The sequence below is a fragment of the Balaenoptera physalus genome, assembly GCF_965194825.1.
Source record: "Balaenoptera physalus genome assembly, chromosome: 12".
NCBI lineage: Eukaryota > Metazoa > Chordata > Mammalia > Artiodactyla > Balaenopteridae > Balaenoptera > Balaenoptera physalus.
This window is the reverse complement of record NC_138897.1, coordinates 76,157,493-76,181,586: the sequence shown is the minus strand read 5'-3', so window position 1 is coordinate 76,181,586 and position 24,094 is coordinate 76,157,493. Positions and strand designations below refer to the sequence as shown.

General features: G+C 51.8%; 1 protein-coding gene across 8 annotated transcripts in view; it reads right to left on the bottom strand.

The window, feature by feature from the left end:
- Positions 1-24,094, bottom strand: part of OSBP2 (oxysterol binding protein 2) — a 162,078-nt gene that overhangs the window by 62,145 nt on the left and 75,839 nt on the right. The window contains exon 1 of one of the 8 annotated variants that reach the window (XM_082417261.1): positions 4,297-4,485. The exons of the other annotated variants lie outside the window; for them this stretch is intronic. Within the exon in view, the coding sequence (XP_082273387.1) occupies positions 4,297-4,375 (79 nt within the window). The 5' untranslated portion in view covers positions 4,376-4,485. Of the gene's footprint in view, positions 1-4,296; positions 4,486-24,094 lie in introns of those variants that run through there. 8 annotated transcript variants of the gene reach the window in all.

Below are 24,094 nucleotides of genomic sequence, written 5' to 3'. Positions count from 1 at the left end.
CCTTTTTCTAAAGATGGGCGCCAAGTGGGCCATCACAGCCCTGCACACCCACCCATGAACGACAAACGAACCAGCTCCCCAGAGAGACAACGTCATCCCCCAGATTCCATGGGGCCACCTATGGCAACAGAACCCTGGCCGGGGCAGCCTGGGGCCTGTCACAGACTCGTCACCCCCACGCTGCCAATGTCCTCCTCGCTGGCAGCCTGCTACCCGAGGGAACGGCCGCAAGTGGACGACCAGCTCCTACTCTCTGCCTCCCCAAGGCAGAGGTCACTCCTGATCGCGGCCCTCTTTCCTCTAGAGCACTCACAGCCCGGCATAGCCTTCCCTACCCTTCCCTCCTCTCCTCCCCTCCCCCTGCCCGTAGCTCTCCACCCTCCGTACCTGTCCGCCTGCCCCCGCAACACAGTGACACCCACATGCACAAGTATTTGATTCTCCCCCAAACAGGAGAGAATCAAACACTTATGCTCCCTCCACCCGGGGCCAGCCTGCATGCAGCCCACCCCTTAGCTACCTGCCCACAGAGGGCCTTCTGTGCTGGGTGCCCTGCCCACCTCTCTGCCCCCAACAGCACCTTCCCTCGGAGCCCAAGGACTCCTGTGTGCCTCAGCCTGTGTGAATATGCTCAGATCTCCTCTACACGGCCTTCCGCCTCCTCCTGTGCTGAGTTTGGCCAGCCAGGGCTGTCCCCCACCGTCTGTCCCTTCCCGGGGAGGCACGGGTGTGAGGGATCAGAAGGACGCTGGCTGGGTTCCAGCACGCCCGGCCCCTCCGGGCTCAACTCCTGTCGCCTGGCTGTGGACACTGTGGCTCCTGCACAGCTGCTGGGCTATTTCTTCGCACAGAGTGAAAGACTGGCCAGATTTTCTGCTAAACAGAAAAGACAAATGCTTCTGTCTTCTCTTACCATTTACTGCTCTTCACTCTGACTCAAAAGCAACCACACATTTGGAACTTGCCCCTGGCATTTAGCCTCTTTCAAGAAGGAATCCCCCCAAATCACCACATTCTACAATCACCGGGTTCTGCCCCAGAAATTGAGCCCCCAGCCCCACCCACTGCAGCCTCCACTCAGGCCAGGCTCCTGGGGAGTCCAGATTCTCCATCTAGTATCTGGCACTCATCCCCGATCCCTTCCTGTTTCCCTGACACATCAGCCAGTCTTTGCCAAGCTCAGTTCAGCTTTCTGCAAAAAGTGCAGCCAATCAGAAGATGGAGGCTGGCTGGTGGGCACCCAGGGGCTCCCTGAGGTCCCAAATGAGAAAGTGGGGCCCCCTCAGCAGTGTCATGAGCAGGGCCGCACAAGGCCACCTGGCCCTGACCTCTGCTAAGTCTACCTTGCCAGGGCGAGGGGTCCCTGTTTTCTGCAATGTCAGAGCTTTGCGTTCCGACCAGAAGAGATGCAGAAATCCTACACACATCTGCACACAGACACGTACACACACAAAGGTGAAGGAGTAAGCCGCCAAGGGCTGAATTCAGAGGTTACGAGAGATCCTGAAAGGGCATTTCCGCATTTGAGGCACCTGGCTCTGTCTGAAGCACAGAGAGAGGGACACAGATAAATAGACAGACTGACCGATTAGTAGGTATAGACACATATTATCTCATTTCAACCTCCCAGCCACCTTGCCAGGTAAGTCGGTTTAATGCCATCCTTTAGATGAAGAAATTGAGAATCAAAACGGCTCAGAAGCTAGTTGAAGGTCAGGCAAGTGATGGGGTTTGAACACGACACTGCCTGCTGACGAGCAGCCTCCTGTCAACGGACTCTCGGGCTCCTCCTCCCACGCCCAGGCCCTTGTCAACCCACTCCTGCTGTCATTGACAGGGGTGGGGACAACTGAGGCTCACAGAGGGGCAGGCACTTGCCTGTGGTCACAAAGCCCAGCAGCAGAGTCAGGACAATAACCCAGGTCCCCTGGCCCCCCGGCTACGCTGTGGGACCCCTAGAACAACAACCCATGTGAAAAACCTCCATGAGCCCAGACGCTGTCCTGCCACTGAAATGATCATTGCCTGGACCTCAGTCCCTAGTTCCCCGGGGCAGGCAGCAAGCCCAGCTCCCCTTCAGCTTGCACAAAGATGGGCTCAGGGGAGGGATGCAATTTCACTGGAACCCTTTTCTAGTGGAAATTTGTCTGAAGCGACTTCTCATTTCAGTATCCTTCAATGTGTCTGAAAGGAGGCGCGAGACCAGTCTCACCCTGTCTGCAAGCTGGGGACGAGGGGCCTCTGTCCATGTCTGCCATGCCCACGGTGTGAGGGGCCAGGAGGCTCCCACCTCCCAGGGCTGACAGCTAAGCAGGCCTCCCAATGCCCCCATCTCTGCCTCTCTTGCTCCTCTCTCTTTAGCCAGCAAGGTTCATAGGCATTTTCCTGCCTACAGAAATACTGTTTGGCTTTGAAGAGTATGTAAAAAATGGTTTTTGGCCAACATTTAAAAACTGAGAGATATCCAGTTTCTCCTGAAAACTCCATTCTGGCCTTCCTAGGCCCACCTTCGCACAGGGCGCCCAAGGGAGACACTCTGCAGTCTGCCCGTGGGGCCTCTGACGCTGAGCTGAGTCCTGGCTGCTCTTGCATGCTGTGCGGGCTCCTGGGCCTCCTCCGGCCAGCACAGCGAGTCCCGCTCCAGGCTCTGTTCTAAGCACTGTACCACACTGTACCACACTGTACCTGCTGAGTTCCTCGTCCCCAGACCCACCGTGCAGAGTGGATCACTGACAGGAGGAGTAGGAAGGCCTGGCCTGCAGGGCTCTGGCAACCAAAGAGGCTACCTTGTCACCACTCTCGAAGTACAGCTGCTCTGGTCACCTGACCTTCCAGACAAAGGTGAACATCCCTCCTACAACCAAGCAAAAAGCAAGTGGATACCAGGCCCAGTGTTCCTGTTAGCAGCAAATCTTCTGGAGAACAGCAACCAAGAAGGTCATCAGGCAGGCCGGTAGACGAAATTCAATTTTAACACCTAACTTTTCTTTTTTTTTCCTAACTCCAAAATTCACCCTCAGAATAAATCCATCCAAATTGATAACAGGAACATCATTTAAACTTTGCATAAAGAACATAATTGCATTAGAAATGACACTATATCCAAAATAAAAACTGGAAATTAAGACCAATCTTCTAAAACCAGAAGACATATTTTGGACAAAATTCACTTGCAAGTGTCTTTAAAGAATTCTTAAGACAGAGCTGTAGTATCAGTTCCCCATGAAATAAATTTAAAACGTGTACAAAGACTTTGATGCTGTTTTCAGGTGAGCCTGCAATGTTAAATGTGGCTCGGGCACTGAGACTTGGAGTCGGTGCTGGGCCAGGGCCTTCGGAAGCCATTAGTGGGACCAGTCAGCAGGCAAAGTTAATGACAAGGTTTATTACAGATCAGAGGGTGTTAATTCCTAAAAGGAGCCAGTTTCTAATAAATTGGTGTTAAGTGAAATTAACTCCCTCTGTGTCTTTCAGGTCTACAGGGACAAAAAATCCTAATTTTTCTCCAGTTTCAAATTATAACATAAACATTCATTAAGGAAAACGCAGCAAGTTTCACTCATGCAAAATCTCCAAAAATGATGTTCAAGCATCAGAAATTGCACAAAGGAGCTTAAAGAGTTTGCAAGGCTTTAGCCTATAAGACAGCTAAGATTTTTTCCCCCACTGCTGACAAAGGGCTCTCAGGCGGTTGCGCCTGCACAGCCTGGAGCTGTCATTCAGGACCACCATCCCTGGGGGCAGCAGCTTCAGGGCTGGTGCTTGCTCAAACCCAGGTGGCCACTTACAGTGACTCTCCTGATCTGTTGCAGCTTGCTCAGAGGGCAAAGGGGAGGGGGGTTGGGTCATGCACTGAGCACAGCCAACACCCAGGGTGGCCCCGGGAAGGGAAGAAGCCCTTGCGGGCAAAGCAGCAATTCTACCTAGGCGCCAGGGCATGCGGGCCCCAAGCCGACCCTGGAGCAGGAGACGTAGGTGGGTGGATTAAACAAGGCCGCCACTTCCCCCTTCTTTCCAGAAAGCTCTGGATTATATTTTGGTTCGTTTTTGCAGAGGTTAATCAGACGGATAGGTCTCTAGCCGAAGCCCCGTCTTCAAAATACCCCGCGCGTAAAGCGAGTTCGGAGCTCACGCCGGCGGGGTACGGGGACTAGGGTTCCCCGAAGTTCCCCGCGCTCCCCACGCCGCGAGGGAGTGACATCAGAGGCTCGCGTGGACTGATCATGCAGCAAGCCGGGCGCCCGGCGGGCGTGAGCGGGGAGCCGGGCCTCCGGGCGGAAGCCGGGCAGCACTAACCCTTCTTAAGTTTATTCAGGCAGCCGGAGCTGCAGAAGGAGCGCACGGAGGCCGTCTCCCAGCAGCCGCGTCCCTTCATCCCCGCGGCAGGGCGGCCTCCGAGCAGCCGGGCGCTACATGGCGCCGCGCCCTGGGGGCTCGCAGGGACGCGCGCACAGCTCGGCGGGCCGCCCGGCGGAGGCGGCGGACGCTCGCGGGTCCCGGCTCCGCGTTACCACAATGCACCACTGCCGCCCGACCGCCGCCCGGTGCACGAGCCCGTTGAGCCCGTTAACCCCGTCGGCGCCGCGGGAGCCGGGCACAGCGCGAGCAGTGCGGGGGCCGCCCGCCCCTTCTCCTCCCCCGGGAGCGCGGTCTCCGCCCGCACGCCGCCTGCTCGCCCGTGCGACCGTCCCAGGACACCTGGGACCTAGGCGCCAGGGCAGGCCCCCCATTTAAACGTCTAATACAAAAACCCGAGCGAAGGTGCCGCCCCCTGCAGCAGCAGGCTCGGCGTTGCTTTATTTCAAAGGTAAAGATGCCCTTGAGAGACAAGGGGCAAGTGGGAAATGGGGATGACCCGCCCAGGGCCTGATGGTGATTCCAGGAAATCGGGGTCACCTCTAAGACCTGCTGTGGAGGCTGGCGCACCTGTATCCCGCCACCTGCAGCCACCTGTCTAGTGTCAGGGAGGAACGCAACAGGCTGGGCCCCAGGGAGCCCGGCCCCCTTGGCGCTACTACCACAGGGCTATGGGTATCTGGGGACAAATGTCTGTCTCCACCCAGACCTCTCTGAACACAACTCGCCTGTCCAGCTGCCTGCAGGACCTCTCCATGGGATGTCTGATGGGCATCATAAACCTAATTGTCCAAATCTGAGCTCCCCATGGCACCCCTAGACCTGTGCCCCCACCCTTCCCCATCTCCCCACCTCAGCTAGTGGCAGCACCATCCTCCTAGTTGCTCTGGACAGACACCCTGGAGTCATCCTTGACTCTTCTGTACCTTAGACCCACCTCCCCGTGGTCAGCACATCCCCACAACTCTGCCCTTAGATAACAGCCAGGATCCTGTCCCTTCTCACCACCGCGCTGCTGCCACCTGGGCCTAACTTACCCTCATCCTGCCTGTGAACTCTTCCAGAGCCTCCCAGAGGGTCTCCCACTTCCACTCTGGCCTCCACCGTCTATGCTCAGCGTAACATCCCAAGAACACCTGTTCCAATATATGTCAGACTCTGTCACTCTTCCCCTCAGAGGTCTCCAAGTCCCCAAGCAGGCCCATCCTGTTCCCCTCCCTCCCTCTGCTCTGGCCACACTGACATCTTGGCTTGAACACACAGTAAAGCAGTCCAAGCTGGGACCAGCCCCACTCGTTGGCCTCTGCCCCAACCTCACTGTGCCCTACGTCTTGTTTCTCCCACTGGACTGAGCCCTAGGACTGCGTTCTAACCATTTTCCCCCGCCCCCAACCAAGCCCTCCTCAACACTGCCACCTCTTGGGAACTCAGTCCATGGAATTTATCAAGTGTAATTTACTGAAACCAAATCAATCAATTTTCACCAATTTAAAGGTTTTCAAATATACGACAAAGTTCCTGTTATAACATGTAATAGACTCAGGGAAGGTGGTGCGGGGTCATTACACTTCCCTTCTGGACCTTTGAAGCAACTGGTACTTCTTCCACCTAAAGAATGAATCCTTAGCGATTGTGTCAGATTCACTGGCCTGGGGAGGATAAGGCCTGGGGAGTGGCTAAATCACTCTGGGCCTTGGTTTTTTGGCTACAAAATGAAGAGCATAACAATGGTGCAAATGGCCACCTGTGACGGAGTGCTGACCAGTGCCAAGCGCCGGGCTGTGAGCTTTACCTGCATTCCCTGAGTTTCTGCATTTAACCCCAAGGATAGGTTCCTCAAACACCCTTTTTACAGATGCGGAAACTAAGGCTCTGACGTACCATGACTTGTGCAGGATCAACATGCTGGGAGCCGACCTGTTCTGGCTGACCTTGGAGGCCACACCCTGAACTGTGCTCTGCGGGGTCCCTTAAGCAGAATGCTGCTCCTGGTCCCCAGGGGCCTCATGAGGAAAGATGAGGTGAGACAGGAGCATCATGAACATACAGGTGACTTTTACAGGATGGGCATGTGCAGTAAACCCAGGATATTGAACCAGACACAGTGTCATGAACTCTGGAAGCTGGAAGAATCTTTTGAATGCAGAGCCGTGCCCTCTGTCTCAGAGCTGAGAAAGGAGGAGGCAGAGTGGCTGTGGGCCTCGCGTTGCCTTCACAGCGAGTGAGCACTGGGGTCAGTGACCCTGTTTGCTTTGTCCGCCCACCTTCACCTAAAGCCACACCTGGCCGACAGGAGAAAACAGGGAACAAAGCATACCCGGGGAGGAAACTAAAATAGTAAAGGAAAATACAGAAGAAAATCATGCACTCCTACTAAGGCAAACACACGCGCTATTTCTCCTTTCTACATAGTTCTTTTACACTATAAGTCACATCCAACAATGACCAGATTCTGCTCATGTAAAATACTTAAAAATCTACAGCCTAGCTTCACAAGTACTCAGAGGGTGCCAAATTGTCCTTAAAGAAGGAAATACATGAGCTGAAAAGTCTTAGTTGACCCAGGAGTGAGAAGGCCAAGAGACCAAGCAAACGATGACCGGTGGGTAATTCCATACATTCTGCTGGCTGCCCTGGGCCCCATACAAGTTTCCCTCCTGACCACGTGCAGGTGAGGCTGAACCCCAGCTCTGCACTTCATCCATTGAGGGCATCTCCTGAACAGCTCCAGGTGTATGGTCCCCAACACTCTAAATGTGACCTTCTAAAACCAAGCCACTAACTCTGTGACCTTCCTGAGGTCCGCTCACCCCAAATACCCTGTTCTGGCAACCCTTGGAGGCAGCTGCAACCTTCCCTCTAAGCTCTATCCGACCCCACATCAAGACCAGTTGATTTGGTCACTTTAAAGACTTTGGTTTGGGACTTCCCTGGTGATCCAGTGGTTAAAACTCCACGCTCCCAGTGCAGGGGGCCCGGGTTCTATACCTGGTCAGGGAACTAGATCCCGCATGCTGCAACTAAAAGATCCCGCATGCTGCAACGAAGATCCTGCCTGCCGCAACTAAGACCCGGTGCAGCCAAATAAATAAATATTTAAAAAATAAATAAATAAAGTGTTTGGTTTGCTCTCACGTTGGTGGTGACCACTTACCTCGTCACATCCCGCCTGGGTGGCAGCTGCAGCAAGTCTCCCTGTAGAAGCCGGCCTCCCCTCTTCCACTTGCTACCAGAACACTGTTCATCAGACTCTAGTTCCAACATGTTTCCTCCTTTGCTCAATGATATGGTGCGCACACCCACTCAACTAAAATCCATACACACGTATCCGTGTGTGTTGGTGGGTGGGTGCAACTGTTGCTCATCCCAGTACTGAAGGCAATAGAGGAACAGGCGCCCGGAAACTGGCGTGAGGCACTGGAGGGGAGGGGCACGTGGCCATGGTCTATAAGAACCATAAGCACGTCTACACCTCCCACCCAGTGTGAACAGAACAAGGGGAAAGGAGTACAAGGCTCTGCATCCAATGCCATTTATTGCAAAACCCTAGAAGCAGCCAAGGAGCCTAACGGCAGGTGAATGCTTAATTCATCAACTTCATGGAATATCACGGAACCATTTGGAACCACATAGTATGTGGGTGATGACTTTGCAGAAATAAGAAACTGTGCTTAAACACAAAATGCTGAGAGGAAAAAGGCAAACCATGCAATATAGTTAATAATTGTGTGAAAGCTAGGCATATACGGAAACGTTAAAATAATATGATCACAGGGAATTTTCTCAAGTCTGGGCTCCCAGAATGCCCAGGGCTGCTTCTTTCCTTCCCAGGACCTAGCATGCTCTGCTGTGGGTTCCTGTTTATTTGTCTATTTCCTGCACCAGACTGTGAACTCCTGAGGGCAAAGACTGTGGTCTTTTCTCACTATTCTCAGCTTCCAGCAGGGCTCAGCACATAGTAGACGTGCACTGAATGAGTGAGCCCAGGAATAAACAGATCAATCAACTGATCAATGAATCAATCGATGAAAGCAACTTTATCACTCATAGGAAGCCCTATTTGGCTCAATCTACACACCCACACCATCTTCTGGCCTCCCAAGCCTTCCACCGCTGACCCCGCTCCCTGACCCCACACAGGGCATTTCTAATGCACAACACCATGCAGCCCCTTCCCCTCTGCACCTCTGCCCTTGTCTGGACCTTGAATGGACCTCGCAGAGGTGAGCACAGGCTTGGGAGTCCTGCAGGGGTAAAATCTGACCTGACATGAGTTGGCCACTGCTTTAAACCAACGTGGACCTCTGGTTCCCCTTCTGGGCCTCAGGCTCACCACTGATGAGGGGCTCGGGCCCACAGAAGAGAGGTGCTGACCTTCTCTGTGTTGTCTGGAGGATCAAGTTCTCCAAGGGTCAGTCTAGCACACACATTCCTTGTGGGGATGTCTTATGAATGAAGCCCTTTAAGACAGCAGTGTTCTAAGAATAGCCATGCATAGATGCTGACTGCCATCATCATTAATAAATGATCCTGCAATGAAGTCAAAGAATTAATTTGAGAGAAATTTATGATAATGTGTTGCTAGGCAATTAAAATAAACTTTCGAGGGGAAAAAATTTTTCAATTTATCACTGATTATTTTAGATCAGAAAAAGGGAATGCGGGAGAGTGCACCACTCAAGTCAGTTTGAAAGAAGGTAAAGATGAGACAGACTCCACCAGGTATGTTGCCTCGGCCTGACTCTGCCCACACGTGCCCTCTGCTGCGAGGGGCAGCCGAAGAGATGGGGGCCCTCTCTGGGAGCTGAGCCTGCCGGGCTTTGCCCTGGGGCAAGCGAAGGGGTATGCTGCATCCTTGCACATGTGCTAGGAAGGGGCGGCCTGCCCTCGGACCAGCCAGAGAATTAGGGTCAGGTCCCACCAGGTCGCTCTGAGGACGTGGCCTCTTCTCAGACCCTTCTGCTCCCTGGAGCGGCCAGCCCATCTGGCCCCACTCCATTGCTAATGTCCATTATTGACCAAAAGGCCTTTTGCTTGTCAAAGTCTAAATACTACTTTTACCAACAAATTCCTCAAGACAACCACAGAAGAGCTGGGATTCCCAAGGGATTAATATCCATTTGTTTAGTCTCCAATTATTCCTTTAAAAAAAAAAAAGAAAAAGAAAGTGACAACAAAAAGAATTGAAAATACAAATCCATTGCAGAATGTTCCTCCTTCTTTGTTGATTATTTAAGGAGTACAAATTAAAGCCGCCTTGAGATAGGTACTCTTTTAAGTATATTAAAATGGTCAGAAATGAATTTAATTAACGCCTAATGCCAGCGAGAGTACAGTGAAGCTGGCGTGCTCACTCGGTGTTGGTGGCGTGGAGCATCGTAGGCTCCTTGCAGAAAGAGACATTCTAGCTCTTCAACGCGCCATGATGATACAGCTGCCCTTAACTCGGTAATCCAACTCCTGGGAATTTCCCTCAGGAAACAATTCAAGAGAAGCAAAAAGCTTTCAGTACAAAGACATTCATTGCATTGTTATCTATAATAGTGCAAATGGGAAACTCAAACGCTCAACAATTGGAGGATGATTCAAATCATTAGAGTACCTCAACTCAATGGAATATTACACAGCCATTAAAGTGATCGCTTTAGACAGGGAAACTGTTAGCGATAATGTGGGGTGAAAAGAGCAGAGCATGAAGGGCCCTCTTTAATGTGATACCAAAGCTGTGAAATACAACTGTATGTGCAGAGAGGGGAAGGGAAGGGAAAGTGCAAAAATCAAAAACAGTTTTGTGAGGGTGTGAGGTTACTGGGGAGTTTCCTGTATTCCAAATGCTCTTTATCTCACTGTGCGATCTTTCCCACAACAACAACAAAAACTGAACAAGCTATATTCAAAAATTGTAATTATTATTTGAAACCCTTTCCTGAGGGGACAAAGGCGGTGCAGAAGAGTCGGCTGGGAGTAGGTGTCCTGCCCAGGGAGCATGAGTTTTGAGGCCACAGGATGGCGGGGACACAGGCCAGTGACCAGTGGGCAGGAAGTCAAGGCAGTGAAAGCCAAAACAGTCCTAACATCAGTCAAGCTGCCTGGGGAGGCGTGGGCTTAGGGGTCTAATTCATGGGCCTGAGTTCGGATCTGCAACTGGCTCACTGGGTGACTGCAAACAAGTACAGGAGCCTCTCCGAGCCTCACCTCCACGATTCTCATCCAGACACGGGGCTGTCTTCCTGTTGGGGGCTGAATTGTGCCCCCAGATTCATACGTTGAAGCTCAAACCTTCAGTACCTCAGAATGTGAGTATGTTTGGAGACAGGGCCTTTAAAGAGGTGATTAAGGTACAATAAGGTCACACATTGGGCCCTGATCCAATATGACCAGTGTCCTTAAAAGAAGAAGAGATTAGGACACAGATCAAGGGATGACCACGTGAGGAGACAATGAGAAGACAGCCAAGGAGAGAGGCCTCAGGATGAAACCAACCCTGCTGACACCCTGACCTTGGACTCTGGCCTCCAGAATGGTGAGAAAATTCATTTCTGTGGTTTAAGCCCCCCAGTCTGTGGTATTTGGTTATGGCAGCCTGAGCAAACGAATACACTTCCCTCTGCAGAGTCATGAGGGTGACATCACCAACGTAGGGCAGGCACTCAAAAAACACCTGGGAAAAGTCAGAGGCAGGGTCCTGGCACCCTGAAAACCTCTGACCCAGATGAGGCCTGTGTCAGAAGACTGGCTCTCAGTGTCCATCAATGAATTGGTTTAACTGAAGTTCAGAATGGCTGTGAAGCCCTGAAGACAGCTTCTCCCATGATCCTCACAGCAGCTGGGGTGAGGTCAGGCAGGACAGACAGCACTGGGACACAGCTGGCAAAATGGAAGTTTAGTGAAGGTAAGGGGTTTTGTTCAAAGTCAAAGAGCAAGCACAGACCAGAGAAGGGTCAAGAAGGCAACATTTTAAACCTCCAAGCTCCTTTTTCCCCACTACTAAAAAACAAGCCTCTGATTGACAGATGTTACAACATAAACGTTTAGAAATTCCATAGCACCACAGGCACCATAAACAGATAAGCAACAAAGAGAAAATACTTGCAAAATATATAACCAACAAAGGAGAGATAACCATAACTTAAAATGAGCTCCTACATATCAGCATAAAAAAATACACACATCAAAACAGTAAAATGGCAAAGAATATGAATATACAAGTCACAAAATGTGTATGATTGGTCAATAAACAGAAAAAAGTATACTCAGTCTCATTGGTAATAAGGGAAATGCAAAACAGAGCAAGGAAATGCCTTTTCATTCACCCATCAGAGTAACAAAGAGTAAAAAGAATGATAGGGTAGCCTTTGTTGACAACCCACACTGTTGGGAGATGTAAATCTATGCATTTTTTTGGGCTGACAATTTGATAGTGTCTGTTGATATTTATCATGGTCATGCCCTTGTAACTTAGCAATTCCACTCCTAGCAATCTATGCTTTGGAAAAATTTACACACATTCACAAAGATACATATGCCAAAAGGTTCACTATAGCATCCCTGAAATAGTAATAAAAGGTAAAGAAACTATCCATGAAGAGGAAAATGACTGAACATAGTATGATACACTACAGAATTCCATGCTGTTATTTTAGAAATGAGATACGCTTATTTGTACTGACATGTAAAGATCTCCAAAATATATTGGTAAGGGAAAAAGCAAGCTGCTTATCAATATGCATGAAATGATCTCACATATACATGTAAGTATATATGCATGGGTGCCTGTGGACTTACATGGCTTTGTAAATGCATGGGGAAATCTGGGAAAGAACCACTGTTAACAGATGGGTGTGTGTATCTCTAGCAGGGCGTGAGATGGAGGGAGGTAATGAAAGATGACTACATTTTGTCATATATTTTAGAATCATTTAAATGTTTTACAATTTTGTGTTTCCTAACCTAAAGTAATCTCTCAACAAATTACCATTGGAAACAGTACACCAGAATCAACTCCTGCTCATGTCGAAACTTATGGGACCCTACAGAAGACTCTCTAATGGTGGAAGGTCAGGCACGAAGGAGGTACCTCCTGGGGGCAGGAGGGCCCAGAAGTCACATCAGAGAAACCACCACATCAGTGCACACAGACCAACCTGGCAGGCAGCAATCAGAGAGGGGCTGGAGCATTTGCCGCACCCGTGGCATGATCCGCATGAGGCGGAGGAGCAGAGCCGCCCATGGTGACGGGCCCTGCAAAGAACGGACACAGCTGCAACCAGGCGTGGGGGGGCAGGGGGCTCAGGCTCCCGTCATCCAGCCAGGCTGCAGGCCTCGCCCCCCCACCCCAGCTACCAGGCTGCCACAGACACCAGCTGTGGCTCAGGGATGAGGCCCAGAAGAGGCCACCAGGTAGGTGTCCAGGCACCCACCTGCGCTCACCTCGCCAGGCCTGCTCTGGGAGAGGGATGTGGTAGGCAGTGTAGACAGAAGATGCAGGGAAGGCAAGAAGTGACGGATGCACTGCTGCTCAGAAGAGTCATCCCTGAACACAGCAGCCCTGTCTGAGGCCTTCCTGGGGCCCTTACTGCGGCAGGTCCCAGTCACACCAACCGCCCCCTGCTTCCTGGTCCTGCTGCCACACACCCGTTATCCTCTAGCCTCCTCTGTCCCAGCTCCCAGGCAGGAGTCAGTCCTCACCCCTATCTTCTTCCCGCTCCATGCTGGGGCCCAGGTGATGGTGTCCATGGCCAGGGTGCCGTGTCCCATCTCCCTGTTCATGTTTCCCCATCTGTACCATCAGAATAGGCCTCCCCTCCAAGCTCCAGACCTCCATGGCCACCTGGATGTCCCCCACACTTAACCTGTCCCCAGCTGAGCCCAGCATCTCTCCTTTGCTCCCTCATGACAACCTTTCCCTCTCCAGACATTTCTTTCTGCCCTCAGGCACCAGGCTAGAGACCTGAGGGTCAGCTCCTGGGATCTCTCCCTCTCCTTGAGTCCCTACATCCAAAGGGCCCCCAGGTCCTGATGATGTTAAATTCAGCTTAATTTGCAAATCCATACCCTCTTCTCCACGCCTTGGCTCACTTCCAAGGCCTCAGCTTTTTCTTTTACCCCTTCGGATCCATCCTTCATGCCGCCATGAAACCATTTACTGAAAACACCATCTGCTCCCTGTCACCTCCTTTCCATGGCTCCCTGATACCCACAGCAGCAAGTTTAAGTTCAAACTCCTCGGCAAACCACAGCCCACCAGGAGCGAAGCCTTGCAGGCCTCAGCAGCCCCCTACTTCCCACTCCTCGGCTCCACCAGCTGCTCTCCCCTCCCATGCTTTTGCTCGCCTGGCCCGGGATGCCCTGCCTGTCCCCCACCTTGACTGGCTCCCGTCATCTCTGGACACTGGGGTGTGGGCCCCCCTAAGGGAACCTTACTGACTACTGTCACCCCAGAGAGGAGATGGAAGGCTGCTTGGGGGAGGGCCCTTCCTCAGGGTTCCCATCACATCCGCGCACCTCTCTTGTGCACTCATCACACTGACTCAGAAGGATCTTGTCTGTCTCCCTGCAGATGGTCAGCACCTCTAGGGCCAGGAAGGGCTTATTCTCACTGTATTATTTTTCTACTGGGAGGCTTCAAACAACAGAAATGTATTGTCTCACAATTCTGGAGGCTAGAAGTCCACAACCAAGGTGTTGGTAGAGCCATGCCCCTCCGAAGGCTGTAGGGAAGGTTCCTTCCTTGTCTCTTCTGGCTTCTGGGAGCCCCTTGTCTCTTCGGGTGTTCTTTGGCTTGTGGCAGCATAACTCCATATTTACATGGCCTTTCCCTGTGTGTCTGCCTTCACATGACCTTCTCTGTGTGTGTGTGTGTGTGTGTGTGTGTGTGTCCACATTTTCCTCTTTTTGTAAGGACACTAGTCACATTGGATTAGGGACCACCCTCTTGACCTCATCTTGATGACATCTGCAAAGACCCTATTTCCAAATAAAGTCACATTCACAGGTATTGGGGGTTAGGACTTCAACATATCTTTTGGGGCGGGGGGACACAATACAACCCACAGCCCACTCACTTTGGCATTCCTGGTGCCCAGTGCTGAACCTCACCTGCGGCAAGGCTCTGCCGACCCCTGTGAATGGATGACTGAGCCAGTGTGCTCTGGGTCCAGGCAGGGGAGGAAAAGTCTGAGCGGGAGGGCATCTTGGAGGAGGGCAGCTCTGAAGCTGGGCCTGGAGGAGGTGGGAGAGTGAAGGGACATGTCCAGGCGTTGGGAGGAGCACTGCCCAGGAGAGGAGGGAGGGCCGGGCTGCACAAGAGGCCTTGGCTCTGCGCTCGCAGTGCAGGGAGCTGGGTCAGCCTGAGGCCGAGCTGAGGCATCTGCCCTCATGCCGGAGGCAGGAAGTGGCCAGGGCAAGTTTGTCAGGAGAGCAATGATAAGAGCAGAACCAGTTCCTGAAAGGTTAATCTGCCTGAAGCACACTGGGGCAAGTCTAAAAGGGGCTGCCTGAAGCAGGGAAGCAGCTGGTCAAAGGACCTGGCAAAAAGTCAGCGGATAATGAGGAACTGAATCAGAGCGGTGGCAGCATGGCCGGAGGGAAGGGACAGAATCCAGAGAAAGTGTGGTAGAAGAACAGACAGAGAATGGCCTGAGACGGCAAGGAGAGGAAGGAGTCAAGGCTCATGGGGGCTGAGGTTCAAGGTGGAAGACTTAAGAGGTTGGGGGCCAGTGACTGCAAATGGCAGCCTAGGAAGAGCAGCGTGCTCGCAGGGGCTGCGATCGGTTTAGCCTCAAGAAGTGCCGTTCAATTAAAAAAGCAAGCTCACAGGTACACTCATTAAGAAACCACTGAGACGGGGCATGTGTGCAAAGCAGCTATAAGAGACCCACGCGCTTCGTTAAATAATTCAAGTTTATGGGCGACAAGCATGTCTTTTTATATCAATGCCTGGTGCCCAGGCTGTTAGCAGCAGGTGTTTTTAGAGAAAGGCCTCAAGCCAAGGGAACTAGAAACTCAACTGAATAACCTTTAAATTACCTCATCACCCGAGGAAATGGAAATCAGTGCAGTCTGCAAATGCACCCATGTGCCAGCAGAGGCCAGATGGAGCTGCTTCCCGGTCAGGGGAGCCAGGGGCCAAGGGAGCTGCCCACTTCAGGGTCATCTCTGGGATCGGAGAGGTCCCTGGTCTTAGGATGCCCTTTCTGACAGAGCCACCAGCAAATCCCAGGCTCCCCAGAGAAGCAGTGCTGGAGCGGTCCATTAGGGGGGGCCCTTGCCCTGGGAAATGGAATAAAGACACACACACACACACACACACACACACACACACACACACACACACACACACACACACACACACACACACACACACACACACACACACACACACACACACACACACACACACACACACACACACACACACACACACACACACACCCATGGATGAGTCATTCCCTCTCAGGGCCTCAGGCTCTTCATAACCTAACAGGTCGGCCTCAGCCTTGTTGATTTCCAAGGACCCTTCACCTTCCAGCTCTGCTCACAGCCGAGGTCTGCTGCTGTCCCTGTTGCCAGATCCCAAGCCCCGCCTCCGTGTGAGGATGAGCCAACCTGGCAGGCCTGGAAGGGAAGTCTCGGACACTAACCCCTCCCTGCTGGGACTCTGTCCGGCTGACCCTAACCCCTGCTCATCATTCCTCCTCCTGCTGCCCAGCAATGGGTGCTGTCGCCACAGTGTGAGGAGGGAGCACTGGATTGTGAGCCTGGAGATCAGGGTGACTGCCCTTTCTGTGCCATCAGCTCACCCGCGGCCCTCTCCTCCTGCTGGAGAGACAGGGGCCACACAGTCAGACCCTGGGCACCTGTGATCTAACCTTTCCTGGCCTCGGTTTCCTCATCTGTATCACAGGCGTGGTAATGGTTCATACCTCACAGGGCTGTCATGAGGATGGAGGATGGACAGGAAAGCCTGGCCTGGAGTGAGCTCCCACCCAGTGTTAGCTGCTATAACCACGGGGCCTGGGGCACAGACGCAGGAGGAGAAGACACACGTTGTTGGAGGAAAACCGCGTCTCAGATAGAGAGAACCTCGGGGGGAACAGCAGCAACCACAAACCCTTTCCTGGAAGGGGTTTTTCTGAACAGAGAGCCCTCATGGACTTTGGCATTTAGGCTCCATTCCTCCAGGAGAGAACACTCCTTTTGCCCAAGCTCCACCACCGCCCAGCCAATGTCCCTGGATGACAGCAGACCCAGGGACAGTCCCCACCTTGGGAACACCACCTCCAGCAGGACCAGGCTACCCCAAGGCAAACTACTGAGTCCTTTCATGGCCCTCATGGTTTGAGACTGAACACCACTGTGTGGAGATTTTGTCTCAACACACTCACATTCTCCTAATAACCGGTGGTGGCAGACTACGGCAAGAGATGTTCAGGATAACACGGAGCACCTATAGTCCCGTGCTAAGTTTACATACCAGGGAGCTGTTACTTTCTCTATTTCACGAATAATAGAACTGAGGCTCAGAGAGACCACATCATGGCATACAGTTAATAAGAGGGAAAATGGGAATTTGAACCCAGGTCTCTTAATCTACAAAGCTGGGACTCTTTTCACTTCTTTACCCAACACAGCTCTTACACCATCCCTAACACCATTTTACCTGGAAACCGAGATCGACTGCTTTCAACAAAATAAAATTTGATCTATTGCTAAATATTCATCACTATATCTTTACTTTCTGCCTTGACCTTGAGAAATCCAGTCAGAAAGGTTTGGTTCCTACTTTTCATGCCCACTTTACAATTGTGCATAGATGCAGGCTTGCACGTGTTCAACCAAGTGCAGGACTTCTGAGCAGAGACTGTGAGCTGAATCTAGGACTGTGCATCATCCAGTCAACCCTCAAATGTTATCTTCTTCAGTTACAGAGAACTTGAGGCCACCTTAATTATTGAAGAGGTTTTAAGTTGTTCAAACTATGAATAAAAATAGGTAGCCTGATTGCATTACAGGTGTGGAGCATGCTAAAAATATACATACACCCCAACTTGATCTAGTTACGGAAAACTTTGGGGCTATAACTGTATTTTCAAAACAAACAACATGCAAAGCTCAAATACACTGTTTTCCCAAAACAGAAGCAATGGTCTGCTGCTTAGCTGGCCTGCCATTATGTTTTGTACTTCATATTTCAATGAAACAAGGATGTCAACAAGGATGTCAAAGTACAGTTATGAGTCAGCCATCCTTCCAGACAATTACACTCTACCAAGGTTTATTCATCTGGCCAAAATACAAAGTGTTTACATGATAGGAAAAAACCTAGCTACCCAAAACAAAAATGCTTCTGGGTGGAAAAAAGCGATCAAGAATAATGTAAGTCGAGTATATGTCAGATGTGCAGTTACCATACTTTCCCCCTTATGACCTTTCCTCTCTACAGAACGCTGGCCAGAGACAAATGTTACTTGGGTGGTCTGCCTTACGCAAGTAATGCTAGCACCTCCTTGGCATGCATTTCCATCAGCACTGCAGCACCACTGCAGCTCACAGTGACCCTAAAATCAGCACATCATCTCACACATCTTTTTCACCTCTCTTTCATTTCATCGGCACTGTGAGGCACCTGATGGTCCAAGGAAGCTGCCCACCAGAGTCATTTCTGATGCCCACAGCTTAGGCTAGACGGACGGAACAAAACACAGACCTCAGTACTCCAGCATGAGTCTGTCGAGATTTAGAAGCTTCATTTACATCCACCAGGTTAGAACAGGCACCTCACACAGCTTGGAATCCAGCACAACTAGACTTCTACATGGTCCCCTTCCTTCCAGCCCCTCACCTCCCCAACACACCAAAAGTCCTTTGTTGAGGCCATAAAGCCCCCCAACAGCCCGCCCATCAGGTTTTAGGAATCAAGAGGTCTATCTGTCTGACCTTGCCAGGTGATGGAGATGGGAACCGAATGCTGGTGGGATCGAAGGCAGAGGTGACCCATCAAGTTTAAGCACATCTCCCCCTTCAGCAGATGGCTGAGGCAGGAGGGGGGCAGCTTTAGCGATGGAGGAAGCCCAGGGCTCCTCTGACTAGGTAGTTGCCCAGCGTGACCTCAGACTGCTTACTCAGAGGCACAGGCCAGCTGGAGAAGGGCTTTTCCTGTGACAGGCACCACCAGAGTTTAAAATCCCCTTCGTGTGCTGGGAAAACACACACACACACTCTAGCAGGAAGTGCTGCCCAGTATCCACTCCAGAGCGCCTCTGCCTGAGTCCAGTTCACTCACAACAGCCAGGTGCACTGTGACACTGGCCCCTGAAGCCCTGGTCATGGCAGCTCAGGTGCCTAAGGAGACTGGAGGAAGGCAGGGAAAGGACTTTACCTCTCACTTGTAGCCCCAGTGAAGGCTCAAGCCTGTCTTCCCTGCTAAAAGATGGCTGGCCTCTGTCTGGGCTGAATTCCAGTGGCCAGGCTGCCCAGACCCAGCCCCCTGCACAGAGAGGGAGGGGAAGGTGTTGTTCCTCTGACAATAGCCTGGACAAACAGCCCTTCCCAGTGCCATGCAGTGAGCTGCACCCAGGGTTGGGAGGAGGACATGCCTTGTGACTGTCCTTAGACTTCTGGATGAACCCTTTGTCCCCTGGCTTGTGAGGGCAGACGTCCCTGCCCTCTATCCCAGGACTGGGGGAGTACCAGGGCAGAGATCTGAGCCCTCAGCCCTGTAGCTACTCAAGATCAGGGCTGGAAGAAATTTACAGCGGGGAAGGAAAATTTTAAAGCCCAAGAGATTCCCATGCCCCCAGGACCCATCCGCCCCATCCCTGCTCTGTCTGCCCCAACTCACCCCAGGGAGGGGCTCCTGGGTGTGGAAGTGGGTCTGGCCCCGAGGCTGCGGGGGCTCTTGCAGCTGCTGCCGCCGCCGCCGCTTTTCCGTTGCCACGCTCTCAGTCCATCTCGGTGCAGTGCCGGCTTCTACCGCCGCGCCAAGAACGGGAGAAGGAGGGCGGTCCCCGGGTTGGGCGTATGCTGCCCGGCGGCCCCGGGCCCACCTCCCCGTCGCGGCCGCCTCTTCAGCACCGCGGACAGCGGCCAGCCCGCGCGTTCCGAGCGCAGTCAAGCCGAGACCCCGCTCCGCCCGCCGGTCGGTCAGCCTGAGCGCAGCAGGGGAGCGGCGCGGCGCGTCCTCATTCCTCCAGCCTCCTCCCCACCAGCCTTAGGAGGCCACCTCTGCCACCCCAGGCCCCGCTCCAAGAGCGAAGGGCGCCCCGCGAGGCCACCCGCCAGTCCCCGGAGGACTGGACGCGCCTCTTCCAGCCCCGTCCCGAGCAGGGATTAGCTCTCCTCCAGCCCAGCAGTCTAGACAAAGGCTAGCTCTCCGTGGCGGGACGCGGGCGGGCGGCGGAAAGCGCAGCTCAGCCTCTTAAAATGCGCGAGCACATGGCCCGGAACCCGAGCCGGCACTGAGGGCGCTATCTGGGTCCGATCGAGGCCAAAGAAGGCTGGCCCTTCACCGGGCCCGGGGGGTGGGGCGGGGGAGCCTTGGCTCAAGCCCTCATTTCTCCACTGTCATATACCCTGGGGTTGCAAGGAGTTAACCAATTAGAGCCTGTTTCAGAACCTGGGGAGGGAGGGCTGTTGGGGTCCCATCCCACCTGGAATTCAATTCCCTCCCCCACATCCTTGGTGCCAGAATGTCAATCAACCAACAGATGGGGCTGCTTGGAGCCTGGTGACATCACACAGAGCCGCTTCCACGTTTTTTCATTTCTGTTCAAATCCCTCCCACTGCTCCTCGCCCCCAGCCAGGAAAGTCCCAGACTTCGATGGAGGAGTCCTGGTTCTGACTTTGCCTCTGCCGCAGACCAGAAACATCACCACCATGCGGCCACCCTCCCCTCTGCCCTCAGTGAGCCTCAGCTTCCCTATGGGACGTGGGGGTGGGGTGGGGTTCCTTCTGGTTCCAAGTCTGAGATAACTGCGCCTGTCTGGCCAAGCAGAGGGGACGCCACAGATTGGACAGTCACCCCAGGCCCTGCCCACTTCATGGCCTCCCTCAGGCCTTTCTGGAGTCCAAGATGAGGCGACCCTTTTCTTCACTGGACGAAACTGGCAACTCCTGCCTTAATTCTTTTTATTTTATTATTATTTTGCTAGGGGTTTCTTTTTTTTAATATATAAATTTATTTATTTTATTATTTATTTATTTTAGCTGCGTTAGGTCTTTTGTTGCGCACGGGCTTTCTCTAGTTGCGGTGAGCAGGGACTATTCATTGCGGTGGGCGGGCTTCTCACTGCGGTGGCTTCTCTTGTTGCGGAGCACGGGCTCTAGGCACGTGGGCTTCAGTAGTTGTGGCACACGGGCTTCAGTAGTTGTGGCACACGGGCTCAGTAGTTGTGGCTCACAGGTTCTAGAGCACAGGCTCAGTAGTTGTGGCGCACGGGCTTAGTTGCTCCACGGCATGTGGGATCTTCCCGGACCAGGGCTCGAACTCGTGTCCCCTGCATTGGCAGGCAGATTCTTAACCACTGTGCCACCAGGGAAGCCCCTTAATTCTTTTTAGAACAACAACTTTTTATGTCGCATTAATTCAAGTCCAAAGAGAACTTCATTTTTACTATTTGGTTGAGACCCCAGTTTAAAGGGGGAAAACCAAATGGAATGAGTTCAAGTCACGGTTAACAAATGCTGTCCAAGCAGGCATGAGGGACTTTGCTCAAACATACATGGACCATGGCTGCTACACAGACAGCACGGAGCTGACACATTCACAAAGGGCACGGTGGGAACAGGAGTGGACATCCGCCATTCAGGAAAGGGGGTGAGGGCGGAGAGGGGCTCCTTCCGTTTTCACATCAAGGAAGAAGAATCACAATCCACATGTGGTGCCTTAAAAAAATAAGCAAAACCACTACCTATACAGTCTTTTAACATCTTTTTTTCTCCTTTGAAAATTACTTCCAAGAGCTTTTTTTTGTTTGTTGTTTTCTTAAGGTAGCATACCATCAGAATCCAAAGATAAGAAACAGGTCAGGCTCCAGGAGCACTGGGTTGTGTGGGCTTCCTGCTGCGATGGTCACAGGCAACAGATGAGGGGGATGGGGTGCCCAGCTGCCTTCCAAACACCCAACATTTGCCAAGTGGACATGTTGACACTTATGAGGAGAGTCTCAAGTCTTTGTACATTTCCTTGTTTGGAATGGAATTTCTTGAGCAATTTGTGACAAATGATTCCTTCCATTTAATTCCTTTGTCTAACTTATGGCACATTCAGCAATCACCAGCATGTCTGCATCCTCACCTTCTGGGAGGCCAGTGAAGGATACCTAGGGAAGGCCATTTCTACACACACACACACACACACACACACACACACTAGCACAAAGCCCAGAATTTCTACTGACATGACATGCCCACATTTATTTATACTGAAGACCCCAAAAGATTCAGGATTTGGAACTAACAGAAACAATCCAAGCCATACAGCAAGATTTTAACTTTCTATTCAGGTTCTGGAAAAGCCTAAAAACTGGAACACATTCCATTGATGCTCATCCACAAAGGCAGGAAGACACTTCTGCCCCAGATCTTCTTCCTCCCTCTGCCCCATGGCTCAGGCCTCGCTCTTTGACCTTCTCACTACACACTCTCATCCTGGTGGGCAAACTATGACTGCCACTGTTGCTTGTGACTAGTAAACCACCCCTGACCTGCCTGGAATGCCACCGTTACTACTGATGTTGCTGCTAAATCCCAACCAGAGCCACCCTCTGCCCTCCTAGCCCAGCTGTGCTCTGCTCCCTCCGTTGTGCGTTGAAAACACAAGCACTTCCATGGTTCATCCCCTCCTCCTCGCCCACGACCAGCCTGCCCCAGCTCCTCCAGCCCTTGGCCCATTCCTTCCTTCTGACCCTACTAGGGACCCGGTCCTAGCCCTCCTCCTCTGTCCCCAGTCCACCACAGCAGCCTCCTGCCCGGGCCCTGCCTCCTCTCTGGCCACATGACTCTTCCAAAGACACCCAGTACGGACTGTCACTGCCCCTGTTATGAACCTGAAATGCCACTGCCCTGCTTCTGACCAAGTAAGGTTCAACTTCCAAGCCTAACCCTGTAGGTCCCAGGCAGATACCCGCTCTTTATCTCAACTCCCAGGCCCCTCTAGTGATAGCTCTGTTCTCTGGCCATGATATCTCAAGTCTTTGCCTCATGACCTTGACTGTCCCTTGTCAACTCTGAGCCTCTGCTCCACTATCCCTCACCTGGAATCCAGGTTCCCTGCCCACCCACTGCAGCTGCAGAGCCCTTAATCCAGAAGTGCTCCCAAGTGCTTCAGTGGCCAGTGCTGGATCTGGTGCATGAGAAGCAGAAGCCTACTGTCCTGGGGCATGGCTCCGCACCGTGGCCTCTGCCTCCACCTCCTTGAGCCTCCAGAGCACTCCCTACCAGTACCATGCACCAGACACTTAATCATTCCAACCACCTACACTGCCACCTCCCGCTCCAAGCCCAGGTATCCTTCCTCTCCAGGCAGCCTACAAGAGTCTTTGTCTTCTGTTTTTGTGGGAGCCTGTCAGTTTCTAGCACAATGTTCATATACTCTTGAGAGGTGCTCAATAGTTCTTGAATGAGCAAACCCATCACAGGTAATACCAAGAATGGCATAATTTTACATGTGCTTTAGAAGTTGAGCTAATACATATACATTTTCCCTCCCTCTCTCCCCCACTCCGCCGCCACCTCCTTCTTCACCCCCAAGCCACATCCTGTCAAGACGACCTTGGGATGGCAGGCAGGGGAGAAAGAGGCTCTAGGCTGCCAGAGAATCCACAGAACAATTTTTAGCACTAGAAACCCAATGGCTTTTCAGAAATAAATCCTTGCATGTATAGTCAAAGGTATTTTGATAAGGGTGCCAAGACCACTCAAAAAATCCTGATTTAAAAATTGACAGTAGGGACTTCCCTGGTGGCCCAGTGGGTAAGACTCCGAGCTCCCAATGCAAGAGGCCCGGGCTCGAATCCTGGTCAGGGAACTAGATCTGGCATGCATGTCACAACTAAGAAGTCCACATGCTGCAACAAAGATCTTGTGCGCTGCAACTAAGACCCGGCGCAGCCTAAATAAATATTTTTTTTTAAAAATAAAAAAATTTTTTAAATTGACAATAGACTTGAGTAGACATCTCTCCAAAGAAGATATACAAATGGCCAATAACAACATAAAAAGATGCTCAATATCTCTAATCATTAGAGAAATACAAATCAACATGTGAGAAATCGCCTCATACCCATTAGGATGGCTAATATTTAAAGAAAAAACAACAGACAATAACAAGTGTTGGAGGAGATGTGGAAAAACTGTTGGTGGGAATGTAATATGGTTCAGTCGCTATGGAAAACAGTATGGAAGTTCTTCAAAAAATTAAAAACAGAATTATCATATGGTCCAGCAATTCCACTTCTGGGTATACACTTAAAAGAATGTAAAGTGGGGTCTCAAAGAGATATTTGTATACCCATGTTCATAGCAGCATTATTTACAATAGCCCAAAGGTGGAAGCAACCCAAGTGTGCATTGACAGATGAATGGAGAATTAAATGTGGTTTATACAGACAATGGACTATTATTCAGTCTTAAAAAGGAAGGAAATTCTGACACATGCTGCAATATGGATGAACCTTGAGGGCATATGCTAAGTGAACTAAGCCAGTCACAAAAGGACATACACTGTATGATTCCACT